The 24437-nt window shown below is 31.4% G+C and overlaps 2 protein-coding genes across 2 annotated transcripts; both read left to right on the forward strand.

Annotated features, from left to right (window-relative positions):
- Positions 1 to 3250: 3250 nt before the first annotated feature.
- LOC106769158 (uncharacterized protein At1g04910) lies at positions 3251 to 9828 on the forward strand. The gene is made up of 10 exons (XM_014654657.2): positions 3251 to 3843; positions 4940 to 5009; positions 6075 to 6142; positions 6240 to 6328; positions 6824 to 7021; positions 7522 to 7726; positions 7818 to 7985; positions 8185 to 8352; positions 8432 to 8622; positions 9014 to 9828. Exons 1-10 carry the CDS (start codon positions 3472 to 3474, stop codon positions 9174 to 9176), a joined length of 1692 nt encoding a protein of 563 aa, XP_014510143.1. The 5' UTR covers positions 3251 to 3471; the 3' UTR covers positions 9177 to 9828.
- Positions 9829 to 12468: 2640 nt separating this feature from the next.
- On the forward strand, positions 12469 to 16065 carry LOC106766985 (phytanoyl-CoA dioxygenase). Its single transcript, XM_014651789.2, has 9 exons — positions 12469 to 12602; positions 12665 to 12789; positions 12880 to 12940; positions 13023 to 13091; positions 13502 to 13620; positions 14568 to 14715; positions 14803 to 14947; positions 15064 to 15150; positions 15807 to 16065. The coding sequence occupies exons 1-9, from the start codon at positions 12557 to 12559 to the stop codon at positions 15847 to 15849; spliced, it is 843 nt and encodes a 280-aa protein (XP_014507275.1). The 5' UTR covers positions 12469 to 12556; the 3' UTR covers positions 15850 to 16065.
- The last annotated feature ends 8372 nt before the right edge of the window (positions 16066 to 24437 follow it).

The raw sequence follows: 24437 nt of genomic DNA on the forward strand, positions 1-24437 counted from the left end.
TCAAAATGGGTTATTTAAACATGGGTCTCATGACCTTTTGGGTATTCTTCTTCTCCTACACTTCATTCTTCACCTAGAGAGATTGAGAAAGGCCCTTGGAGGTTGTTTGGGGGTGTTAGAAAGCTCATTATACTTCACTAAATGATATTTCATTAGGTGTTGTATGTTAAACTTCAAAAATCAAGTTGCTAGACCATCTAATCTCTTTAAACGATCTTCTCTTAACAATACACACTAAGGTAAAATATGAAGATGTAAGTATGATTTTGTTAGCCCTTTTCTTGTCATTCTATGAGTACTTGGAAAGTTCTCAGAGTGTAGGGAAAAATTGCATGACACTTAAAGAGGTTAGGTATATCTTTAATATAAGAGAGCTCCTCCTCAAAGCATCTAAGAATGTAGGCAATGCATTTTCTTATAGGTTGGTGATTTTCAAGAAAGTAAGGTTAAGAAGTCATTAAAGATAAAGGTTTATCTTAATACATTTCTAGATATTGCAAGCAATCAGGGCAAGAAAAGAGGTATTATCTAAGATTTGGGAATCAAAATCATGCGGCAATTATAATTCAAAAAGTTAGAGTCATCCAATGATGATATGGTGTTGACCACTTCAAGGAAACAATCATTTAATAGGTGGATGTTAGACTTTGGTTGGATTTTCCTATAAGTCCTTGAAGGGATTAACTTATCATATTTGATGGTTTTGAAGTGATAATGTTTTGATGGTTAATGACATTTCTCATTAGAGGATTTATATAAGCTTTATACAAATAAAGATACATGATGACATTCATTCCTTGACTAACACCTGATGTACCCTAGAGTTGAAGAAAAAAAAATACATCCATTAGATGATGTAAAGGTTACAAATGTTATATGTAGGGTGTAAAGATAAAAATAAGAGGGTGAGTGGTGTTGTTGGGATGTGTAGTGTACTTTCTCTTAATCATTGATGATTACTCAAGTTTCATGTGGGTATTCATGATAAAGCAAAAATTGCATGTCTTCAAGATGATTAAGCATCAAACACTTCTAGTGCTTAACCGAATCTAAAAAATGGATAAACATGTAAGGTGTGTAAGGAGTTTGATGAGTTTTTTAGGTTTAAAAACATTATATATATTTAATTATGAGCCATTAAAAGGATGAACATGAACTTATTGGATAAAATAAGGAACATGGTATTTCTCTATAGTTTGGACAAATGTTATTGAGTAAAGGTGTAAGCATAACGTGTTATCCATTGAATCATTCTTCATTTACTACCATAAAGTTCAAAACTCCAATGGAGATGTGGTTAAGCAAGATGAGGACTACTCAATGTTGAGGGTATTTGAATGTGTAACTTACTATCATGTAAATGATAGTAAACTTGAGCTCACATCTAAAAAGAAAGTGATTGTAGGCTATGGGATTAAAGTTAAGACTTTTAAAGTCTAGTCATCTTTTAAGATAATGGTGATTGTCCGTAGAAATGTTGCCTTTTATAAAGTCTTGTAGCATCTAAAGACAAGGTCCCTAAGCATTTGATGGAAACAAAACAATTATCATCGAACATTTTTTTAAGATCTAAAGAACAAAGATGTCAACTTAAATTTCCTAAATCCTAAACATTAAACCATACATTTTAAAAATAAATTTATATAATCCTTTTAACTTAACAACATTAATTTTTTTTACATGTTAAACGATGTTCTAAGCTAACATATGTCAAATGTTGTATACAACTCAAACGACAGATTGAAAATATTGTTTTACACGTCAAAAAAGTTTAACCTAATTAAGTCATGAAAATTATTTCTATTCATATATAAAATTTGAAATATTGACAAATTCCAATTTAGCATATAAAAATTTCAAATATAAAACATATTTAAACCTTTACATGAAACGGGTACCAAACCAATTTCAATTGATTGATATGATCTTTTGGTGGTTGGGAAGGAAAAAAAAGTTGTGCTGGAATAATAAGAAACCAAATTTGAATAAATATTGTATATGTACCAATTTACTATTGAAAAATATAAATTCCTTCTTGGTCTGAGTGAAGTGTCTTTTTTATTCAAAGGAAGGGTAACACTATATTTTGCTTCTTAAGATATAAAATTTTACTCAAACCAAATTTTAACATATTTGATAAAGAAGAAGAAATATATCATTTTATTATCTTTTTCGTAAATATTACGAGTCACAATTTTCATGATGTGATTATTGAATTGTGTGTAATAATGGATCAAAGTCGTAACAATGAGATAAATATTTCAGAAAGTAGTGTTATTTTCAATCCAACTAAAAAGAATTTTTTAAAATATAGCATTCCTCCCAAAAGACTAATTTATGACACATTTTTAGTTAAGATTTTATCTTTTCTTTTGCTAACAACATATATATGAAGTTAATTATATCCACATATAATTTTATATAGATATGAATTATAATATAAATACCTACTTTAGCAATCCACACCCAAATTAAAAAAAAAAAAAAGAACTTTGTGCATCGTGCAGGTAAAGAAAGCAAATGATTTTTAAGAAACCATGATCTAAAACTAATGAAAATTAGAACTACTTTATGGTTTATACATGTTTTCGGGTCGACACGCTAACCAAAAATGTTGTTGGTTTCCTTTTTTTTGTACACGTTTGAGACAAAAATGCTTACGGAATCAATCACAAATAAATGCATATGCTTAAGTACTTTTTTGTCAAAAGTAGTATAATTAAACGATGAATAAAATTCTCTACTTAGATAGAGTTAGAAACTTGTTTATCAACCAAAATCAATCATATCTTGAGTACTTTCAAGATTATCGAATCATCGTTATTTTTTTCTTTGGTTTGATTTCACCGTTATCACTCACTAACAATAGAACAGTGTTTTTTTTTTTAAATAATTTCGTATATTGGAAAGAGTTAAAGTAAATGATCTTGATTAAAAGGAAAAAGAAAATAAAAAAGAATCGATGAGATAGGTTTAGTTTGAGTTTGGAAGAGATGGAAAAAAATAAAATGAAAAGGAAGAAGATGTGTTGTTTATTAGGATAAGGAGAAAAGAAGAGACATAAACAGAAAGAAATCGTTGGAAGGGGTTCACTCTGATACCTTTCTTCGCGCACCAGCACTGAGTCACAAAAAAAGAAATAATAAAAAAATAAAAAAATAAAGGGAGAAAAAGAAAAAAATAAAAATAAAAAATAAAAAATAAAAAATAGAAAGCCGAAATAGGTGCATGGCGTGGTTTAGCTCTCCATAAAACAAAAAGGAAAAGACTGCAAAGCGTTTAACCTGGTAGGCTAGGCAATAGCCAAGGCAACCCAACCCACGTGCTCTCTCTCTTTCTTTCTTGATTCTATTAGGAAATCAAGTCAGAAACGGTGTCGTTTTCTCGTAACGTTACATCGCGCTGCGTGCGGCTGCGGTGGTAAGAGAGAAAGAGAGAGAGAGGGTTGTGATGCGGAAACTTTGATCCCAAATGCACCCGTACAATCGGCTACCGAGCAGCGGGCACTCGACGCCGTCGCCGCCGCCGTCGCCGCTCCGGTCGCCGAGGCTCCGCCACGGGCGGTCCAAGACTGGGCGGTTCTCTCCAAACCGGGGGGGCGGTCGGACTGCAGCGCAGCGGCTCAGCTGGATGTTTCTATCCGTCCTGCTCCGACGACAGGGCGTTTTCCTCTTCGCTCCTCTCATATACATCTCTGGCATGCTGCTTTACATGGGAACCGCTTCCTTCGACGTCGTTCCGGTCATAAAGCACCGTCCCGCGCCCGGCTCTGTTTACCGTAGCCCTCAGCTGTACGCCAAGCTTCACCCCGAAATGGATTCTGACAATTCCTCCGTCGATGCGGTTCGATTCATTTTCAAATCTCTCTGGATTTTATTTTTCGCCGGATTTTGGTGATTTGTGATTTATCAGGTTATTCTGATGGAGTTCATTTTAGTTTATTTTATTTCTTTGATTGGAATCGAGTTTCGACTCGTTGTCTTTTTCAATGTAGGTTTAGCCTTCTCGTTTTGTGTCTGGATTTGTTGCTTGGTTTTGCATCTTGCATTCGAATGTGACTAAATTGCTTGTGGAAGAGCTTTTCTGCTCTGTGATGCGTTTAATGGTCAGATTGGTTGTCAGGTCTGATTCCAGAGGCTAGGGTAATTTGAGTAATCGATTGGTCGAATGCTTTATTGCGGATTTTGAAAATAGGAAAACGGTTCTAATTGTCAAATGTGCTTGTTGAGTTACCTGTGAGAATGTTGGTGGTTATATCGTTTTAGGAGTTTTGTTCACTGAGTTTGTATTAGTTTTGCTGCATATATTTCAATTTGACCTAGCATATTTCTTTTAAAAGCAAACTAATCTTGACACCCGACTTCCAAGGAATACCTTTTGGATGATAATAATCATTTCCGAAATAAACAAAAGGGATTTCTCTGTTGACATGCTTGAATTCATGCATTCATTTGGACAGAATTTCACTTTTTGTGGTAATATTTTGCGAAAGGCAGTCTGCAATGTTCAGGGTCATTCTTCCTGGGTTTGAGAAGATATCAACTGACCAATAAGCTAGGAGAGGACAGAGCTTAATATTGTTAACCCATGTTTTATTTGAATTTAACTATTGTTTGTAATATTGGTCGGAAATTTTTCTTCTAACAATTTTAGTTCTTTCTTGACTGCCGGGGGCTTAAATTATTTGTTTCATGAATATCTTTTAGTTCTTGTGAAGATAGTTTCTTTATTGTCTTTTATAATGACCATTCTCTAGCTATGGGAGGATAATTGATTCTGACCGTCCATCTTTCTTTTCTAATTATTATACTTGCAAAATTTGGTTCGTTTTGTTAATTTCTTCCACAGTACTTTACGAATCTTTATACTTTGCTGGTTTAATTTGTTTTTTGGTTCTAGATGGACACATTCAGTGACAAGCTCATAAATTTCCTTTCAGATATCAACAATATGGAAGACTCCCTACAAAGGTGGTGAGTGGAAACCATGTGTGGACCAATCTTCTGAAGGTATGAGATGAGCTCTACTGATGGACAGTAAATGATGACATTTTCATTTTTATCTTATTTTTTTGTTCTGGTGTATAATTTGTTAGTGCTTTTGGTACTGTTGATTTTTCTATTCATTGTTACCCATTTAGTTCCTTTTGTTGCAGCTTAATTTTTGCAATTTTTAGGATATATTTTGTTAGAGATATGACATGAAGCCATCCATGACATGGCATGCGTGTCTATCTAGTCTTGATGTTGAGGGCCACCTATAGATGTCTAGACTTGCAAACTTCATGCATCAGATGCCCCAGTCCTATGTGTGAGGGTTTGTGTTATGTTCCCTTACATTTAACTCAGAAAATGGCCAAAATACTCCTTTCAAGGTTTGGGCAATCCTTCTTCTTGAGATAGCTTTGGGAGTTGAGTTAGGTCCAATTTATTTCTAATATGGTATTAGTCCTCTACTACCAGATTGTCTAGAGTTTTATCCCTGTTGATCCTATTGTTCTCATTAAAATTGAATTTAAGTGAGGTAGGTGATCATGTAGTTATCCCCACTTTAAGCCTATTGGCTCTCTCTTGTATGAGGGGCATCTTTGAGGTATAAAATAAAACATTGGCGTGTCTTCACAAGCTTAAAGCTTCTGTATGGTTCATTATATCATTTTACCTCAAAAAATTGTTTCTGTCATCTCTTGGGTGTTCTGCTCCGGTTGTTTCAACTGTCAGGGTCTTGTTCGTCCATTTATTTGGAGATTGGAAGACATGCTACATTCTTGAGTCTTTAAAAGCTCTTTTGTCATGTAGAGCCTTTTCTCTTTTGAAGGGCATCTTTTTCTTACCCTTGTATGTTTTTTCTTATCTCTAATAATTTCCCTTTTTCTATCTAAAGAACAAAATATTGGGAAATAAAATCTTTTGTTGAAGCACTGAGTTGCCTTTAATTTATAAAGTGGACCATTGTCGTCAGAATTCCTCTGTTGATGTTGTTCATTGCTGTGTGTGTGCGGAATCATGTCTGTAACTTCTGCAGTTTACTGTGTTGGGTTAACTATGAACATACATGTCTTTTGTTGTTGATAGTCCTACCTGAATCAAATGGATACATATACGTGGAGGCTAATGGTGGCTTAAATCAGCAGAGGACATCCGTAAGTGTTTTCTGTTCATTCTGTTTTTCCTTATATTCAAAGTGTACTTAATGTGCTTTTACTCAACTCATTTTTTGAATGATATCAATTTTTTCAGGTATGCAATGCTGTTGCAGTGGCTGGCTATCTCAATGCTACGCTTGTAATCCCCAACTTTCATTATCATAGCATATGGAAAGACCCTAGGTTAGTTATGCTATCAATTAAGTTTTTCTGAACTATGAAAATCTAGTGTTTTATGATGGCATTAGATTAATACCTCTTAGACTTTTAATCCAATTATGTTATGTGTTTTTCTCATGCTATTGTTAAAAAATTAATTAAAAAAAATGTTTAGAGAGATATAGATAAACCACAACTACAAGAGGATAACAGATCCTCCAAAACAGGAAAATTGGAAAACCTATATCCAACAAGATATATTATAATTTCTAAATTTTTAATATAATCATTTTAAACGGCTAGCTTAGATTTTCTTTCATGTCAATAAGTTGCAGAAACATTTAAATAGTGAAATCTTAATATCTTTGCTAATGGATGTTAGTCTGTTTTGTCAAATTATTCATTTATAGTAGTACAAACTTGGTTACTTTGAGTTTCTTGATGCTTTTATGATTTTGATCAATGTATTCATTTTGAAACAGTCTAAACTTATATATATGTAATTCTTCATGTGTCCAGCAAATTCAGGGACATTTATGATGAAGAATTTTTTGTGAATACCTTGAAAAATGATGTGCGGGTGGTTGACAAGATTCCTGAATACCTAATGGAAAGATTTGGCAGCAACATGACAAACGTTCACAATTTCAGGATCAAGGCCTGGTCATCTATTCAGTATTACAGAGATGTGGTACTCCCTAAGTTACTTGAAGAGAAGTGAGTATATGGTGCTTGTTGTATAGATTATTTCCTTATTCTCATTGATATGAATGGTTAGCATTATATAGGTTGGAGTAGTTGTTAGTTGTCCAAGGTATACCAGTGTAGAAAGTAGTTCATATATGTTGCCTCTTTTCTGTTGTATGATATATTTGGCTTCATTCACAGCTAGGAATTATGGCTATGTTTTGAGCTGATGTTCTTTCATTGTTGTCTATCATGGAAAGGAAGGTAATGCACGCATATGTTTGGGTATGTCTACCCAAAATTTATAGTAGTATATATCTTCCTTCTCGCCAGTTATCTTTTTGGATTAGTGTTATGCGAAGAAGAGTCTTATAGTATATGACTTTACCACAATGAGGTTCTATCTTTACTTGCTTTGGTTGGGACATATCAAACCATAGATAACTTTTACTGTAAAACTGTTACATCAAATATGTTTATTGTCTTGATATAAGGGATCTTGGATATTGAATTGAATTTTGTTCATGCAGGGTTATAAGGATTTCACCATTTGCAAATAGATTGTCATTTGATGCTCCTCCAGTTGTCCAGCGGCTTAGATGCTTAGCAAATTATGAGGCTTTACGGTTTTCAAGTACCATATTGTCCATAGGTGAAGCTTTGGTTGAAAGAATGAGAAAACACAGTGCCATTAATGGTGGGAAATATGTATCCGTACATCTTCGTTTTGAAGAGGTTTGTTTTGATCAGATATGAATGTTATTAATTGTGAAGGTTAACATCTTAACCTTTGTTGCAACTGATGCACATGCTTTCCCATGGGCAGGATATGGTTGCTTTCTCTTGTTGTGTTTTCGACGGTGGAAAACAGGAGAGAGAAGACATGATTGCAGCTAGAGAGAGAGGTTGGAAAGGGAAATTTACAAAACCTGGACGAGTTATACGTCCAGGAGCAATCAGGATCAATGGGAAGTGTCCCCTTACCCCCTTAGAGGTAAAAGTCTGCTTAAAGCTCCAATGATTTGAGCCTGTGCGAAGAGGAGTAAATATTCAGGGAGTACTTTCGCATGGGAAGTTGTTTGTCTAGCTAGAAATTTCCTAATTCTTGAAGTGCTCCTTTTGCAGCAAATTTGTTTGTCTTTTTCGAATTTGTTTATTTTATTCAAAATCAATGCCTTCATCCATTTCTTCAGGTTGGCCTTATGCTGAGGGGAATGGGTTTCACGAAGAACACTTCTATCTTTTTAGCATCTGGGAAAATATATAATTCGGAGAAAACTATGGCCCCGCTACGCGAAATGTTTCCTAATTTACATTCTAAGGAGACCCTGGCTTCTGAAGAGGAGCTTGCTCCCTTTAAGGTTTACATTTGTACTCTTTTGTTATTTGACCATTTCATTGGTTTAGTGCTATGATTTTGACTCTAGTTACTTCTTCTAGAGTTATTCTTCCAGGATGGCTGCTATAGATTACACTGTTTGTCTTCACAGTGAGGTGTTTGTCACAACTCAAGGGGGCAACTTCCCTCATTTTTTGCTGGGTCACAGGAGATACTTGTATGGCGGACATGCTAAGACAATTAAACCTGATAAGCGGAAGTTGGCATTACTGTTTGATAATCCCAATATAGGGTATGTTTTGTTGGCATATGTTATTCCGTTCAAATTTTTTAGGATACAATAAATTAGGTGAGCTTCCCATACAAAATTTCCCCTTCCCCTTTGTTTTGTTGATATTGAAAGTAATTAGTTACAATGGGATAAGTGAAATCAAGACAAGGTTATGTTGAAGAAAACATCCTTTTATTATATTGAATTGGAGAAATTTTACTTGGAAAACTATTTGGTAAATTACTGGAAGAGCCATATCGCTTGGTTATTCTGCTATTAATTTTCTAGGAGTTAGGACACTAAAGAATTTGATTGTGTTCAATGAGGTTTGTAGCTCAGTAAAAACGTGGAAGATTTTTTGCTTAATAGAAAGTATGTAAATACCCCTCATCTTACTTTCGTTACTTTCCAGATGGAAAAGTCTTAAGCGACAACTGCTGAGCATGAGGTCACATAGTGATTCGAAGGGAGTTGAACTCAAAAGACCAAATGATTCTATATACAGCTTTCCGTGCCCAGATTGTATGTGCCGTGCCAATAAAACTGATGATTCAAGATCTTCATCGGCAACTTGATATACTCAGAATTCGATGGGTGTTTCCGCAACCTACAATTTTGTGAGCATGCCTTGCTGCTGACTGTATTTCTGATATTGTGATTGTTTCATTTTTTTCCCCTTACCATCTGGTGGGAGGGCAGACTCCATTTTGGTGGGTCAAAGGATTTTGTTGAACTTGGATTGAATTTCAAGGGAGTGGCATCTTTTTTGTACATGATGTCAATTGAGAAGAGAGAATGGCAACCTTTCCTTTGAAGGAATCTCACCCAGAACACTGACAGAGCTGTTTCGTATATGAATGAGCACCTGCTGCTGTATCGAACAAGTTTTATAAAGAGCCAGAGGACAAACTCGTGTTCCTTCACACCCTGCCTGTACATTACCTGGAGTACGATATTCATGTGTCAAGGCTGTAGCATGCTCTCTGTACATTTAACTAAATTCAGGGTGTACCGCCATACTATATTATTCTCCCGTTTTAGATTTTTTTTCCCACTTTCTCACTTTGTTCCTGTTTTCAATTTTGTATTTTCTTTACCCTCATATTGAGGTTCCCATTGTTAGCTAGTAGGTGTATGGCTGGTTGTACGCATTTGTTATTCTTTTTCATTGGTGCCCCCATTGTTTTAGTGATGATACCAGTGAATGTAATTAGTTCACTATTCATACTTCATGCCCGATCACACAACTGCTGCACCAAAAATACCTCCATATAATAATAACATAACATTTCATAAAAATATTATCAAATCTCATTGGATGCAAAGTTTTAAGGGGTTTATAGAGTTTTGGAAGTAAACTCCCAACAATCTGAGTCTGTACGCTCCATTTATTGAAGAAATAAATATCAAGGGCGATACTAATAATACACGTATGATTATATTCTCCTTCCAAAACCTATAAAAGAAAAATTCAATAAGTCACAAACTTCTAACTTTTTTCGAATATATATATATATATATATATATATATATATATATATATATATATATATATATATATATATATATTAATGCTTACACGAGTATACTATATAAAAGCTTTCATGCAAATTTTGTTTTCTCTAATGTTCAATCTCCTAAAATTTAAATAGAGTAAGTTTAGAAGATCATCAATATAATAAGAAAGTACATTACATCATAATATTCTATAGTTGGTTGTTGTAAGTAGAGCTATCAAAACAGGTAAACTGGCTCGATCTAATCCACCACGGATTGATCACTTAGTGAGTCAATCCAACCTGACTCATTAGCGAGTCGAAAAAATTTGAACCCGACCCATCATAGGTTGGTGGGTTAAATGGGTTGGCTTATTGACTCACTTAACTTTTTTTCACACTCTTCTTCTGAAATTCTTATAACATGTTATTTTGATCGATCAAATTGAAATAATAATAATTGGACCAATTGATATAAAATAAAATGAAACAAAAGAACTCTATTATTATATATTCTAAGCTATCTAGCATAAAATTTTGCTAATTTAGTTTAATGAGGCATATACAACCATTTGATCAAGAAACTACATATAGCCGTTAACAAAAATATATAGGAGAACTTTTGGATAGACAACAACACAACACAACACGAAAAGCTCTACTGGGAAGTAAAGATTATGTGTTTTGAATAATTAATTTAATTAGTTTGATTTCAATAAAAAAATAGGATTTGAATAATTAATTTAATTAATTTGATTTCAATAAAAAAAATAGGATTTGAATAATTAATTTAATTAATTTGATTTCAATAAAAAAAATAGGTGGGTTGGTGAGCTAAGTTGGCTCACCACAAGTTCAACCTTGATAAACTGGGTTCTTAGCGAACAGGATCAAAATTGACTCGCATCAAAATTTTCACATTTTTTTCAACCTAACCTAGCTCAAACCTGTGATGAGCTGGATTAGCGCAGAGTTTCAACCGATTTTGACGACACTAATTGCAAGTGGTAAACATAAGAAAGAAAGTACTTAAAGCAATTAATCCTTGTCTAATGTGATATTTTCTTTTCAATAATTTCTTGTTTCTATACTTAAAACTATTAAATATTAAATAAATAATAATTATAATTAATTTTTTATTTTAGTGAGTGTTTATATTTTCTAACAATTGATGGTATTAAATTCAATATTTTTCAACAAACGTAAGTGATATATTGTTCTTATATCCAAAAAATTAAAAACAACCATTAGAGTAAATATTCAGTTCTACAAGTATTGATATATATGCTTTTATAATAATAATAATAATAATAATAATAATAATAATAATAATAATAATAAAATTTATAAATATTTTAATTTCGTCAATTTTGTCTAAACATTGTTAATGTTTAAGATAATTGAATACACGTTTAATATTTAGTAATTATCACATGTATTTATTAAAGAGAAAAAAAAATTATCATCAATATGTGATTGAAACCTTCTATAATTTGTTTTTTTTCTTTGTTAATCTAAAATAATTCATGACTCATTTAAAGTTAATTGCATATTATAAGCTAACGATATTATTATTATTTTTACTTAACAATAAATATTGCCTTACAAAATCCTAATATAAGTAATTTCAATGATGTGTTAATAATATTTCAAAATTGTTTATATGAATAATACCATTGACAGATATAATAGAGCAAAAAAGAGAAATTATATCTTATTCTTAAGCTAAGGAAACAAAAATACAAATAAAATCACCTCAAAGTCCCACACTTGTAAAAACATGATTAGAAGAGTATTAATGAATGAATGGTAATCCCAAGTTATGCATGGTTCACTAATTATAGATTTATTATCAAATTTTATATCTAAATTAACTTGAACTTAGAGTATATTTGTAATCACCCCTACCCTAACCTTGGTTCTCTACTAGCAAATAAGATAAGACAAAAGCACCATTGTTGCAGAAATTTGAGCATAATAATACTTTAAGTCAAAGCGGTTGGAGTTCAAAAGTCTTTCCTATCTTAATCTTATCTAAAAGAAATTGCTACCATTCCCATCTATTTTTTAAGGAAGTGTTTATTCGGTTTTCTCCAATGTTAAGTATTTTTACCCAATCAAACTTTTTAATTGTGACAATTTTTTCACATGAATTCTCAATTTCTTTTTCTTTTTTTATTCATACAGTCTAAAAATATGTTAATTAAAATAAATAGTTTAATATATTTTTAATGTAAAAAAATACGTTACATGTATTCAAAATGTGTACATAATAAAATTTAAAAACATTTAATATTATACAATATATGATATTAAATTAAATTTAAAAGGAGTTGATAAGATAAAATGATACAAATTTGACTCTTAAAGAAGGGAGTGCAATCCTATACCCAAGTACATTTCGACAACACTAACATTGAATCTTAAAAATTCGGTGGCTAAGCAAATCACAGCACAAGATGACTAAGCTTAGTTCCGAGCAGCTTCAATTCTTCAACTCTCAAGGTACCCTGTTTTGGTCTTTAGCATAATTCCTAACCTCATCCAACAAAATCTCTATTTTTCAGGTTATCTTGTGATTGAATCGTTTGCAAGTGGCGATGAGATCGAGTCCATGATGAAGACGATGGAGCAGTTGGTGGATAAGTTTGATTATTCTTCCACCGCTTCTATTTTCTCCACCAAGAACCAGGTTACCTTCAACATTTTGTGTTTTCATTTTAAAATTGGACTTTTCTTTTATCTTTTCTTTCCTCTTATCCGTGCTCTTTGTTTTCTTCAGCAACAGTTGACTGATGATTACTTTTTCGATAGCGTGGAAAGGGTTTCTTTTTTCTTTGAGGGTATGATCATAAATTGATCTTTTCTGTTTTTGAGTAACTGGGTTTCTTTTAGTTTGATCTTTTTCTGTTTCACTTTTGGTAGAAAAAGCATTTGGTGATGATGGCAATCTAAAGCAGCCGAAGCAACTCTCTATTAATAAAGTTGGCCACGGTGAGCCTTTTATACTCTGATATTTTATCTCACTTTTTAGTAGAAATAAACCTTAGATACAATTTAATTCTTTTATGCCTTTGATGTCGTACATCAATCTGAATTTGAGTTTTACTTTAATAACGCACAAAATAAAGAGTTGTATTGAAGTTCAACACTGATCACTGAGGTGAAACTCTAATTCTGATTGGAAGCAACACTAAGAACACCTAAGAAACTGCATATAATGTTTGTAAGTAGAAATCGGGTTTCTCTGTTCACATAATATGTTGTTGAATTAGTTAGTTTATGACAGTAGGGCCCTGCTGTTGTGCTGATTGGTGAATGAAAGCGTGAACTGCGAAACTAGCATTGTTCCTTTTAAATTGATTCAATTTCCTATGAATTGGGTATGCTGTTGATTTGTACAGCTCTTCACGAGATTGAGCCGGCATTCAAGAAGTTTTCTTCTTCTGAGAAAATTTCAAGTTTGATGTACTCCTTAGGTTACAAGAGGCCTGTAGTCATGCAGTCTATGTATATATTTAAGGTACAGTTTTGCTTTTCTGGGACATCTAGTTTCTGATAATCTAGTTGAAAAATAACTCAAGTTCAATGCTGTATTTTGTGGCATTATGTATGAGCCATAGATATGTGGATTCGTTGAAGTTTGTGTATGTATGTTCATCTAATTTCCTGGTTTGAGGGGGTAAGAGAGACTGGGGGTAAGGGAGTTGTGTGATTTGGTTTTTATATTTGTTCTCCAATTTGGAAAATGAACTTTCTCCACTTTAATATTGTTACCTGCGTCACTTGCTTCTTTGATTTGCAATCAAACTGACAAATGCTTGAATATGCTCAAAAAATGTTGTGTAGTGGTTTATTGCATAGAAAATTCTGGTATGGAGTTATTCATCTGAGAATATAACTTACATTTTCTTCCAAAATGGCATATATCTTGTTTAGTTTTTAATGAATATTGAATGCATGTATTGGTGATATTCAAAATCACTAAAATATACTTTTTGATTTACCGTTTTAGTTTGTTTCTTCTTTCCATACTTCTGAATTTGATATTATTTTATGGTCTTTTGTGTACATTATGGATATATTTTAGGATGATTATTATTTCAATACTGCTGTGGTTTGAACCTGAAGACCCAGCCATTTTTCTGGTGTTTCGAATTCATGCTATGATTTTTCTTTTTAAAATACATTAAAATGAACGAGCCTTCATATATCTGAAGACCTCGTGTTTCTTTTGTCTCATCTAATTCAGTTATATACTTTATTCACTTAATTGACTGATGGAAGCTGCTATTCTAGTTTATTTTATTCAAGAATTTTCTTGGTTTAGGTATTAAATGCTTCAAATGTGACAGAATAAATTTGTTGATATGGTTATGTGCAATTTTTATATGGCCACACACATAAATATCTAAGTATAGAAGTATTTGAAGCCTGGTCACTAACTGATCATGAAATATTTATCATCAGCAACCAGGCATTGGGGGTGAAGTAGTGCCACACCAGGATAACTCGTTTCTCTATACAGAACCACAAACATGCACAGGGTTGTGGCTGGCCCTAGAAGATGCAAATACATTAAATGGTTGCCTTTGGGCAATTCCTGGATCTCACAAAAGTAATTTTTTCTCTTATTTCTTACTTGGATCATTATTCTTTGATTGGTTCATATGTGCTAACCTTTTTTTCTTTATGTTTGCTATAGATGGGCTTGTTAGAAGGTTCTTGAGAGATGAAGATGGTGTCAAATTCGATCGACCATCACCATCTTATGATAAAAAAGATTTTGTTCCTATTGAAGTAAAAGCTGGTTCTATGGTTGTCATCCATGGTGATCTTATCCACCAAAGGTTTGTTAAAACTATTCTCTCCAGAAGATGTGTATATCATGAAGTTTAGAAAGAAATGTGCCTTTGAAGTGTCTTCAGATAATTTATCCTTCTATGCTTTTCTATATGAATAACAGCTTTGAAAACCAATCTCCAAAATCAAGACATGCGTACAGCTTGCATGTGGTGGACACAGTGGGCTGCACATGGGCACTAGAAAATTGGTGAGTTTAGATCATGGGTAGATTTTGTTTATCAGCATTCTTAAAGTGTTAGAAAATGAACTTTAAGCTTAAATCAACTTTAAAAACCCATTTGTATCATATAATTTGGTGATATTCATAGACTATGTGTGATCTGTGATAACCTCAACAAACCTTGTTGGTACAGGTTTTGATACCTTCTTAAAATAATGAATTTTATATTTAATTCAACCTCGTTCAAAACGGGGTGATTTGCGTCCATTTATATATATTATAACTTGTACGTATCTCGAATTGATCTAGATTACGATAGAAAAGTTTATTAACTAAAAGATATTCTCTTGTTTATTTGATCACATTACCAATTTAACACTTCAAAGTTTATTAACAAATTTGACTTGTTCAATTTTCTTGAGCTTTTGCTTTTTAAGTTTTTTGTCTTTTACTTCTGATGGAGTTTGATGAGTCTTTGAAATTTTTTCTTGTACCATTAGTGCTAACTCTTCCTTTAGTCCAATAATTGACACTTGAAAGTGCAAAAGAAATATTGATTTTATGATAAAGTGGACTTACTATGCATATTTGCTACTGCACATAGTAATTTGGACTTTGCATTTTTCCAAACTTGTGGGTGGATTTTGCTAAACACAACTCTTTTCTGTCAAATTTTGTTTCAGGATCAGACGAAAAGTGGAACCTGAACCACTCTTTGTGAGCTGACTCTCTCAAATTCTCTTGCAGTTTAGTGTTTAATTTGCAAATATAAAAAGCATTTGTAATAATGTCAACCTTCTTCTGGTTGCCACTGAACACACTACGTTCAACCTCTTTCCTTTGCTTTGGGATATTATACCAATAGCATTAACAAATATATTAGTAAACCCAATTATTTTTTCCCAGTAATAATATTTTTATAATTTCAGTGTTTCTTTTATATACATTGAGGGTAATTTTTTTTTTTTTGGATAGACATCTAATGGAATTCATCTTATAGCCATGGGTGGTAATACAGGCCTGTTAATTTGTATTTCTTAATTTTTTATAATAACAAATACAATTTAAAGTTTTAATATAACACCATAACAAATATCGAAACAAAAGTATGAAGAGTAAAATTATAATAAAATATGTAAAAAAAATTGTTATGCAAATTAACTATTCTTCTATTAATTATTGTAATATCCCAATTAATAGAATAAGATTATTAAATAAAATATTATAAATTTTGATAATGCATAGTAGATAGATAGAAAATATATAAAATGTTAATAGAGTTATCCACTGAAACAGTTATTCTAACATAGAATATGTAGAAAACAATTGAAAACTAATAGATTGTTCAATTAATGTCTCATAATCTTTACATTCCATCAAAAGCATGTCAACATTCAACATTTATTTCATCATACGTTCCCAACATCAACATGAGTTGATAATTGCAAAAGAGAAACAATATAGAAAAGAAATGATAATTGCAAAAGAGAAACAACATAAAAAAGAAAAAAAAGGCAAGGTAAACAAGTATTCAAAAAGAACTTCATAAAACAACGTAAACATGTCATATTAACTTAATATGTATAACATACTACTATAACAAAAATATACATAGAGTTGATTTTAAATTCAATTATTCTAATACGTACTTTGACATACGTGTTTAATGTAGATGTGCACTCGTAGTAGTACTTATACTCTCCAAAGTACTAAACACAAGGGTTATAACTCTACTACTTATGTGATTAATCTTTTCATGCCTATACCAAACGTCTAGGAAAAATACCTCCTACCATTTTCTCACCCACCTCATTCATTTCTATATAAGTTGAATAGCTAATAAAATATCAAAATTCTCACTTTCAAAACTCCCATAGGTCAAATCATACACTAAACAATCACCAAAACATAGAATTTTTCCTTGAAATTCTCTCAATAATCAAACCACTCATCACCACAATAAAAATAGTTTCTCTTTTGTGCCTTAACAAAGGTTGGTTGTTCAAAGTTCTAAGGCCAAATATATGCGCTCACAAAGATGGTTCCCTTAACTTAAAGTTTAAGGTCACCAGAACTATGACCCTCTTCACAACACTTCCACAACAGTTGAGGTGCAACTAGATGTGAAAATACAAATGAAGAAAATAAACTTTGGTTAGGGTTCTCATGACAACCAAACAAGAAATATGTCCCAAGTGACTTTGTTACATAACCTTTTAATTCTAAGTTACAATTAAACCTAGATATAGGGTCACACTCATGATATGAATAATGTATGTGTGAAGGAAGAATACAATGCATACCTAAACCCTCAATTGTAAAACAACCAAAAAAATTCCCAAACATATATATAACATGTTATTTACCCTAGGGTTCGATAATAAACAATTATTCCAAATATAAACAAAATACACATGCAATTATTTCAAATATCAAAATAAAAAAGAAATACACACGTGCAATTATTTCAAATATCGATAAAAAAGAAAGACACACATGCAATTGTTCCAAATATCAAAATAGACAAGAATATACATACCCAAAAGAAAGGAGAAAGAAAACACAACGAAAAACCACATCAATGTTGCCTACTTAATTAAATGGCAATCGCCATCTGTTGCAACTAGGATCCCGATGGGTTGGCTAACCGTTAAAAAAAACAAAGTTTGAAAATAGAGGCTTTAGAGTCGGTTACGCATAGGAAGGGTATTATCACCGTATTATGCTTGCCCGAAGGCAATACCTTTCATTAAATGTATGAAGCTGATGTGATTCTAAAAAATGTTTAAGTTTCCTCGAAAATAACAATCTTCAAGAAACAAAAATATTTTTTTTTTGGTATTTTGGTCCCAACAAAAATATTTTCCTCGAAAATCAATGAATCATAGTTCTTTATCTAGAAAAACTATTTCAAAAATTGTTTGGAAATGATTATGGATTATTTTGGACTTTTGAGAAGTAAACCTTACAAGGACAGATCCTGCTCCTATGTATCTCCATTCATGATGAAAAATCAAGAATCACGTAGTTTCTACACTTTTTCATTAAAAATATTGATATTTTGATTTTCGAGGATTATATATATATATATATATATATATATATATATATATATATATATTTTGGAACTATTTTCAAAAAAAGATGTCATACGATGTGAATGGCCTTACAAACATGAAAATAAGTGATAGATAAAACTATATTTTTTATTTTTGAAGATTTTATAATTTTACCAAGGTTAAGAGAAACGAAAGTATTAAATACTAGGACGATACAAACGATCTCACGAGTACTCATACTTTTAAAATATTATTGAGTTATTTAGAAAAAAGGTATTAAATATTAGAATGATTTGGACGATAAAATAAGTATAAAATAAATCAATAAAAATAAGATAAAAGCCCAAAACTTTAACAAATATGGATATATGAACAAAATGTGGGTCAATGAGATAATAATTATTTTGTGTTTTTTATAGGAGAAGTAAAGAAAAAAGAAAAGTGAATTGGGAAGAGATTATTGTACCTTATAAAATATATGAAGAGAATGATAATGGAGAAATTTTAACTTGTAATAGTTTGTATATAGAACTAGATGTAAGATGAAGAGGATGATGACATTAGGTAGGAATGAGGTACAAAATTTAATGTGTAGATAGGAGTTATGTGTTATATAATTGAATGATAGTGTGTAAAAGAAAATGTTTGTCTTAGAAATGGAATGAAGAGTGTATGGAGAAGAAATGTAAGATTTAGAATGGACTGAAGAAGGATTTTTTTAAGTGAAAATATATAGGTATATAGTTGGAGATGAAGAAAAATAATATAAATAGTGGGTCCAAATATTATATGAAAAAAGTAGACGGAAGAGATAATAAAAAAAGTTAATGAAAAATTTAAGTGGAGAAAAATAATGTAAAAAGTGGGTGAAGAAATTAGATAAATGAAGTGGATGAGAGAAATAATAAAATAGTTAATGGAGAAATTAAATAGGGAAAAATTGATTAAAAAAAATATAGAAGTAAGTAGAGAAATTAGATAAAAAAGTATATGGAGAAAATAAAAAAAGGAAGCATAAATAAAATATGATTAGTATAAAAAAAATTAGTATAATAAGTGGGTGGAAAAATTAGATGAGTAAAGAAAAGAATAAAAAAAGGAAGGTGGAGAAAGTAGGTGAATAAAATATGATTTAAAAAAAATGAGTGGAAGAAATAGAAAAAGTTAATAGAGAAAATGAGTACAAAATATAATATAAAAAGTGGGTGGAGAAATTAGATTAAGGAAATAGACGAAGACAATAAAAAAATGGTTAAATATGTTTTTGATCCTTTAACTTTCATTGAAAATTAGAATTAGTTTCTCTATGAAATTTTAATCTAATTTAGTCCTTCAACTTTAGAAATCGGTGGATTTAGTCTTTGTAACCAAATTTTGTTAAGTTTATTTGACGTTTCAAACGTATTTCATGATAACATTTGAGTTGTTTACACTGTTGGACACATTTTTTCTTCAATGTTAGTCGATAAATGCGTTTTGAAAATAGCAAATAAACTTAACAAAATATGGTTAAAATGACTAAATTCACGTTATTCTAAATATGAGAGACTAAAATAATCCAAAGTTTCAAAGAGGGACTAATATCAATTTTTATTGAAAGTTAAAGACCTAAAACATATTTAACCCATAAAAACAGTTGGTGGAGAAATTAGATGGAAAAGTAGGAGATGTGGAGGGTAAGGTGTGTGAGAAGAAAAAAATAGGATGGTGAGGAACTAAAAATAGGTTGGGTTAGTTAGCCATTGGAATAAGGGGTAAAAATAAAAAATTGAAGAGATTTTCTCCCTACACTACCCCAACTTCTTCCTCCACGTCCTTCAGTAAAAGTGTATCTATCATATAGGGATAGCAATAATACTCGTACCCGCGGGTATCTGCGGGCAAAACCCGTTGCGGGTATTTAATATCCGCGGGTAAAAGGTACCCGCGGGTAGCGGGTAATTTAATACCCGCTCTTTAACGGGTCGGGTACAAATATCACACTATCCGTACCCGCGAGTATCTACTACCCGTTTAAAAATTGAAATTCCAATTTTATCCATTATCTTTTTATGAAATTATAAAATAAATTAAAATATGAAATTAGAAAATAAAATTAAACTTCTGAGTCATGGTATTCAAATTTCAAAACGTTGCAGAGGAAGTGAAAGGTCACTTTTTTATTTTGAAGTTGGAGAGGAAGTGAAAGGTCACTTTTTTATTTTGAAGTTGGAGAGGAAGTGAAATGTCAGTTTTTTATTTTGAAGTTGAAGTGAAATGTCACTTTTTTATTTTTATTTCTTCTTTCTTCTTCTTTCTTAATATTCCTTTTTCTTCTTCTTTCCGCCACCTACCAAACACAAGAATCTTCGCTACCTACCAACCACAAGAACCATCGTCTTCAACGACGCCGTCGCAGCGTTTATAGCTTCTTCTTCCACCATTCACGGCTTCGTCCGCGGTAGCTTCTTCTTCCACCATTCACGACTCCGTCCGCGATAGCTTCTTCTTCCACCATTCATGGCTCCGTCCGCAACAGCTTCTTCTTCCAACAACAGGTGATCCCATTCGCAGAGCTTGAGAGGCTGAAACGCATCGGGAACGACAACGAGAGGCATATCTGAGACTCTTTGGTGTAGATCTGTGATCCTTTAGCTCAAATCTTAGATTCTTTGATGCAGATCTGAAATCCTTAAGTGCAGATCTGAAATGTTTTGGTGCGGATCTGAAATATTTTGGTGTAAATGGAAGTTTTGAAGTGAAGATCTAGGGTTTATAAGTTTTGAAATTTGGATCAGAACTTAGGCTTGGATAATAGATTAACGGGTATCCAACGGACATCCGCGGGTTGAAAAAAATCCGTGGATTTTTTTTATGCGGGTATCAGGTGGGTAGCGGGTACACTTTTTACGTGCGGGTCGGGTTCGGGTATTGCACTTTCCGGCCCGAACCCGACCTGTTGCCATCCCTACTATCATAGTTAAAAAATGGTTAAAGGCCTTAACGGAAATGGGAGATCTATTGGGCCTCCAACGAAAATCCATATTCGTGGACGCATATGGGCATCCATTGAAGGTGAAACGGATCCCTCATTTTTGTTAAAGTCTTCAACCATTTTTTTTAAACAAACAATTTTTATTATGTATAAAAAATATTAAATCAACTACAAATAAATAAACCTAGAAAAATAAATAATTAATAAACCAAAACTCCAAATTAAAAAAAAACAAAAAAAGAAACAAGCTAAAATAGAAATGGGAGATCTGTTTGGCCTTCAACAAATGTCTATATCCGTCAACGAATATTGACATCCGTTGAAGGCCAAACGGATTTCCTATATCCGTTTTGGCCTTTCCGATTTTCCTCAATCCTTTTATGCACAGAAAACATACAACAACAACAATAACATATCATTACACAACACATATAACATATCACCGGCAAACAAAATGGAAGCAATGATGCAACGACACAATAGAAGCAACGATGCAACACATAATGAAATAATGGAGGGAGGAAACAGAAATGAGAAGAGGAAACAAAAATGAGAAATAAAAGAGAAAGAGAAGAGTAGGAAAAAGAGAGTGAAAGAGAGGTTCTGCGTGAGGGTGTGGGATATGCTATGGTGACAATGAAAGAAGGGAAAGAATATGGTTAGGGCTTTATATTAAATAAGGTAAAAGTAAAAAAAAAAATTACTTAAGGTTAGTTTTGAAATTAAAAAAAGTTGGGGCGGTACAACCTGAAAGATGTGGTGTGGTGGTGGAGGAAGTAATATTCAAAATTGAATGTCAATTTAAAGGTGTAGATGATGCAAATAATAGAATGAATAATATTTTTTAATTGTTTTGTTTCCTTTTTGTTTTTTTTTCTTTTATTATTTTTATTGTTCATGTATTTTTTCCATAAATTAATTTTTAATTTATGCTTATTTATCTAAAACTTAAATTTTACAATCTCTTATTTTTTTAAAAAAAATTTAAATAAAATTATTCTACCTAAGCAAAATTGAGTATTGAATGCAAGCATGGATGATATTTATATGCTTCTTCATATATCCTCATAAATAATTTTTTTTACACAACTTCCTATTTACTTTATTGAATAAAATACAAATACACAAATTTTACGATTGAAAGTATCATAAGATTTATTTTTGTCTTTTGTTATCACGTATAAATAAACTTATAAATTGATGTAGAAATAAAAGCTTTGACTTTCTATCAATCCAAAAGCATGAAATATACTCTATGAAAATAACAAGCACAAGCGGTAATAACAAAATTTTTTCAATAATAGCAAAAGTTTGTCAATAAATGCTGTTTACTCACATACTTATACTATTGACAAACAAAAATCTATTAGTAAAATAAATTTTATTGATAAATACTAGTCGTATCTATCAATAAAATACGAGTTTTTTTCTTCTTCTTCCTCTTCTTTTTCATTTATTTTTTTTATTTTTTTCTTCTTTTTTTTTCTCATCATCATTTGGTCATGCGTCACCATCGTCACTTTCAGGTCATCTTTATCATTATCTTATTTGTCTTCCACATTTTTTTTTTTCCTCTTCATCTTCTTCTAACCAATTTCTTTTACCTCCTTAATAAGGCATCCTTCACTTATGTGTTAGTGGCAATCATCGACGTCACCAACGAACCTTCAAGTTACTATAAAGCCATTGTCGCTTCACCACCAAACCACCACCATCACCACTCTTACATCATCTCCTCCTCTTTCTCTACCTCTTCCTCATCTTTTTTCTCCTTCTCTTTATCTTACCTACATCTCTTCTTTTTCTCACCCACCTCATCATAATATACAAAAAAATCCATCTGATTGGACAAAAAATTTGCCACCCAAATTACAACTAATTTACTAACAAAATGATATTTTTTGTAATTATGATAATAATTTATTGAACAAAAACATCCTTAGATAATAAGAATTGTAATATATCTATATCAATGAATGTTGTTGACGACTTTCACATAAATTATTATTTTGATAATTTATCAATGAAAATATTCGTTTGTAATACTAATTGTAATTTACTAATAAATTTAAATTTATTGAAAAATTTATTGTTATAAGTAATTTCTGCAAGAAAATTATTGTAGTGTTTTCTACAAAATTTATTAGCTAAAAAATTTCAAACTTTCATAAATCGTTAGTTTGCTAGAAAACAAATGAACTATATTTAATATTTTTAACACAACTAACTTAAATTTACATACTTTTCTTTAAAAATTTATACAATCATATTTCCCATAACATGTGTCAAGTGAAAAATACATGTATATTAAGTATATATATATATATATATATATATATATATATATATATATATATATATATATATATAGCATAATGCTTATTATATTCTGAGCACCAATCCCATTATAAGACACTTACTAAGCCAGTAAATACTAGCATTATCATGAAATCTTCCACATTCTATTTCAGATTCTGTTTAAGTTTTAATAGTTCTAAAAAATAATTAAATTAGTTCTGTTGAAATTTACTAAAATAATTTTTTTCCCATAATCTTTTGTAATTTTTATTTATATCTTCTTCTTTTCTGCATTTCGAATATTAATAGTACTTTGGATTGTATTTGTAAAAAAGAAAAAACACTTCAAGTGATCCTATTTTACTTTCTCTTTTTCTTATAAAAAAATTATAACTAAAAGATATTAATATTTGATCAAGCAAGTTGAAAGAAACTTAGAAGAAGAAAAGAAAATGTTTAGAGAATGAGGGTATTGAATAGAGTTGTGACTTGTAAGTAAAAATAGATGAAGAACTTAGAAGAAACATTATTATTGATTCTGTAAGAGATTGTCGGGGAAGAAGTAGCTATGTTTTATTATTCAATATTCAATAGTAAATCAGTTTCCAAACATGAGACAATGTAGACACCAGGTTGAGTTTGAGGTTGGCTATATGATATGACTACTATTTACTGTTTTAAGGGTACAAAGCTATTAGTATTTATTTTACACGTGAGACAAGCAGCCATGCCTTAATTATAGGATAAAGTTTTTGCTTTACATTCAATAATACATTCATTGTCTCACTATACTATGCTCTACACGCAAACTTCTTTTTATGACACTCAGTGATGGCAAAACAGGGTTGGTGATAATTTCATTCACAATAATCTTTTTCTTTCCTCCTTCTGTCTATCACATATATAGAGTCACATGTTTTAAAACAAATTTTTCCTTTAAAAATATCTATTGAATTCTATGATACAATCATTAAAAATGACCA

Source organism: Vigna radiata, chromosome 7, assembly GCF_000741045.1.
Source record: "Vigna radiata var. radiata cultivar VC1973A chromosome 7, Vradiata_ver6, whole genome shotgun sequence".
NCBI lineage: Eukaryota > Viridiplantae > Streptophyta > Magnoliopsida > Fabales > Fabaceae > Vigna > Vigna radiata.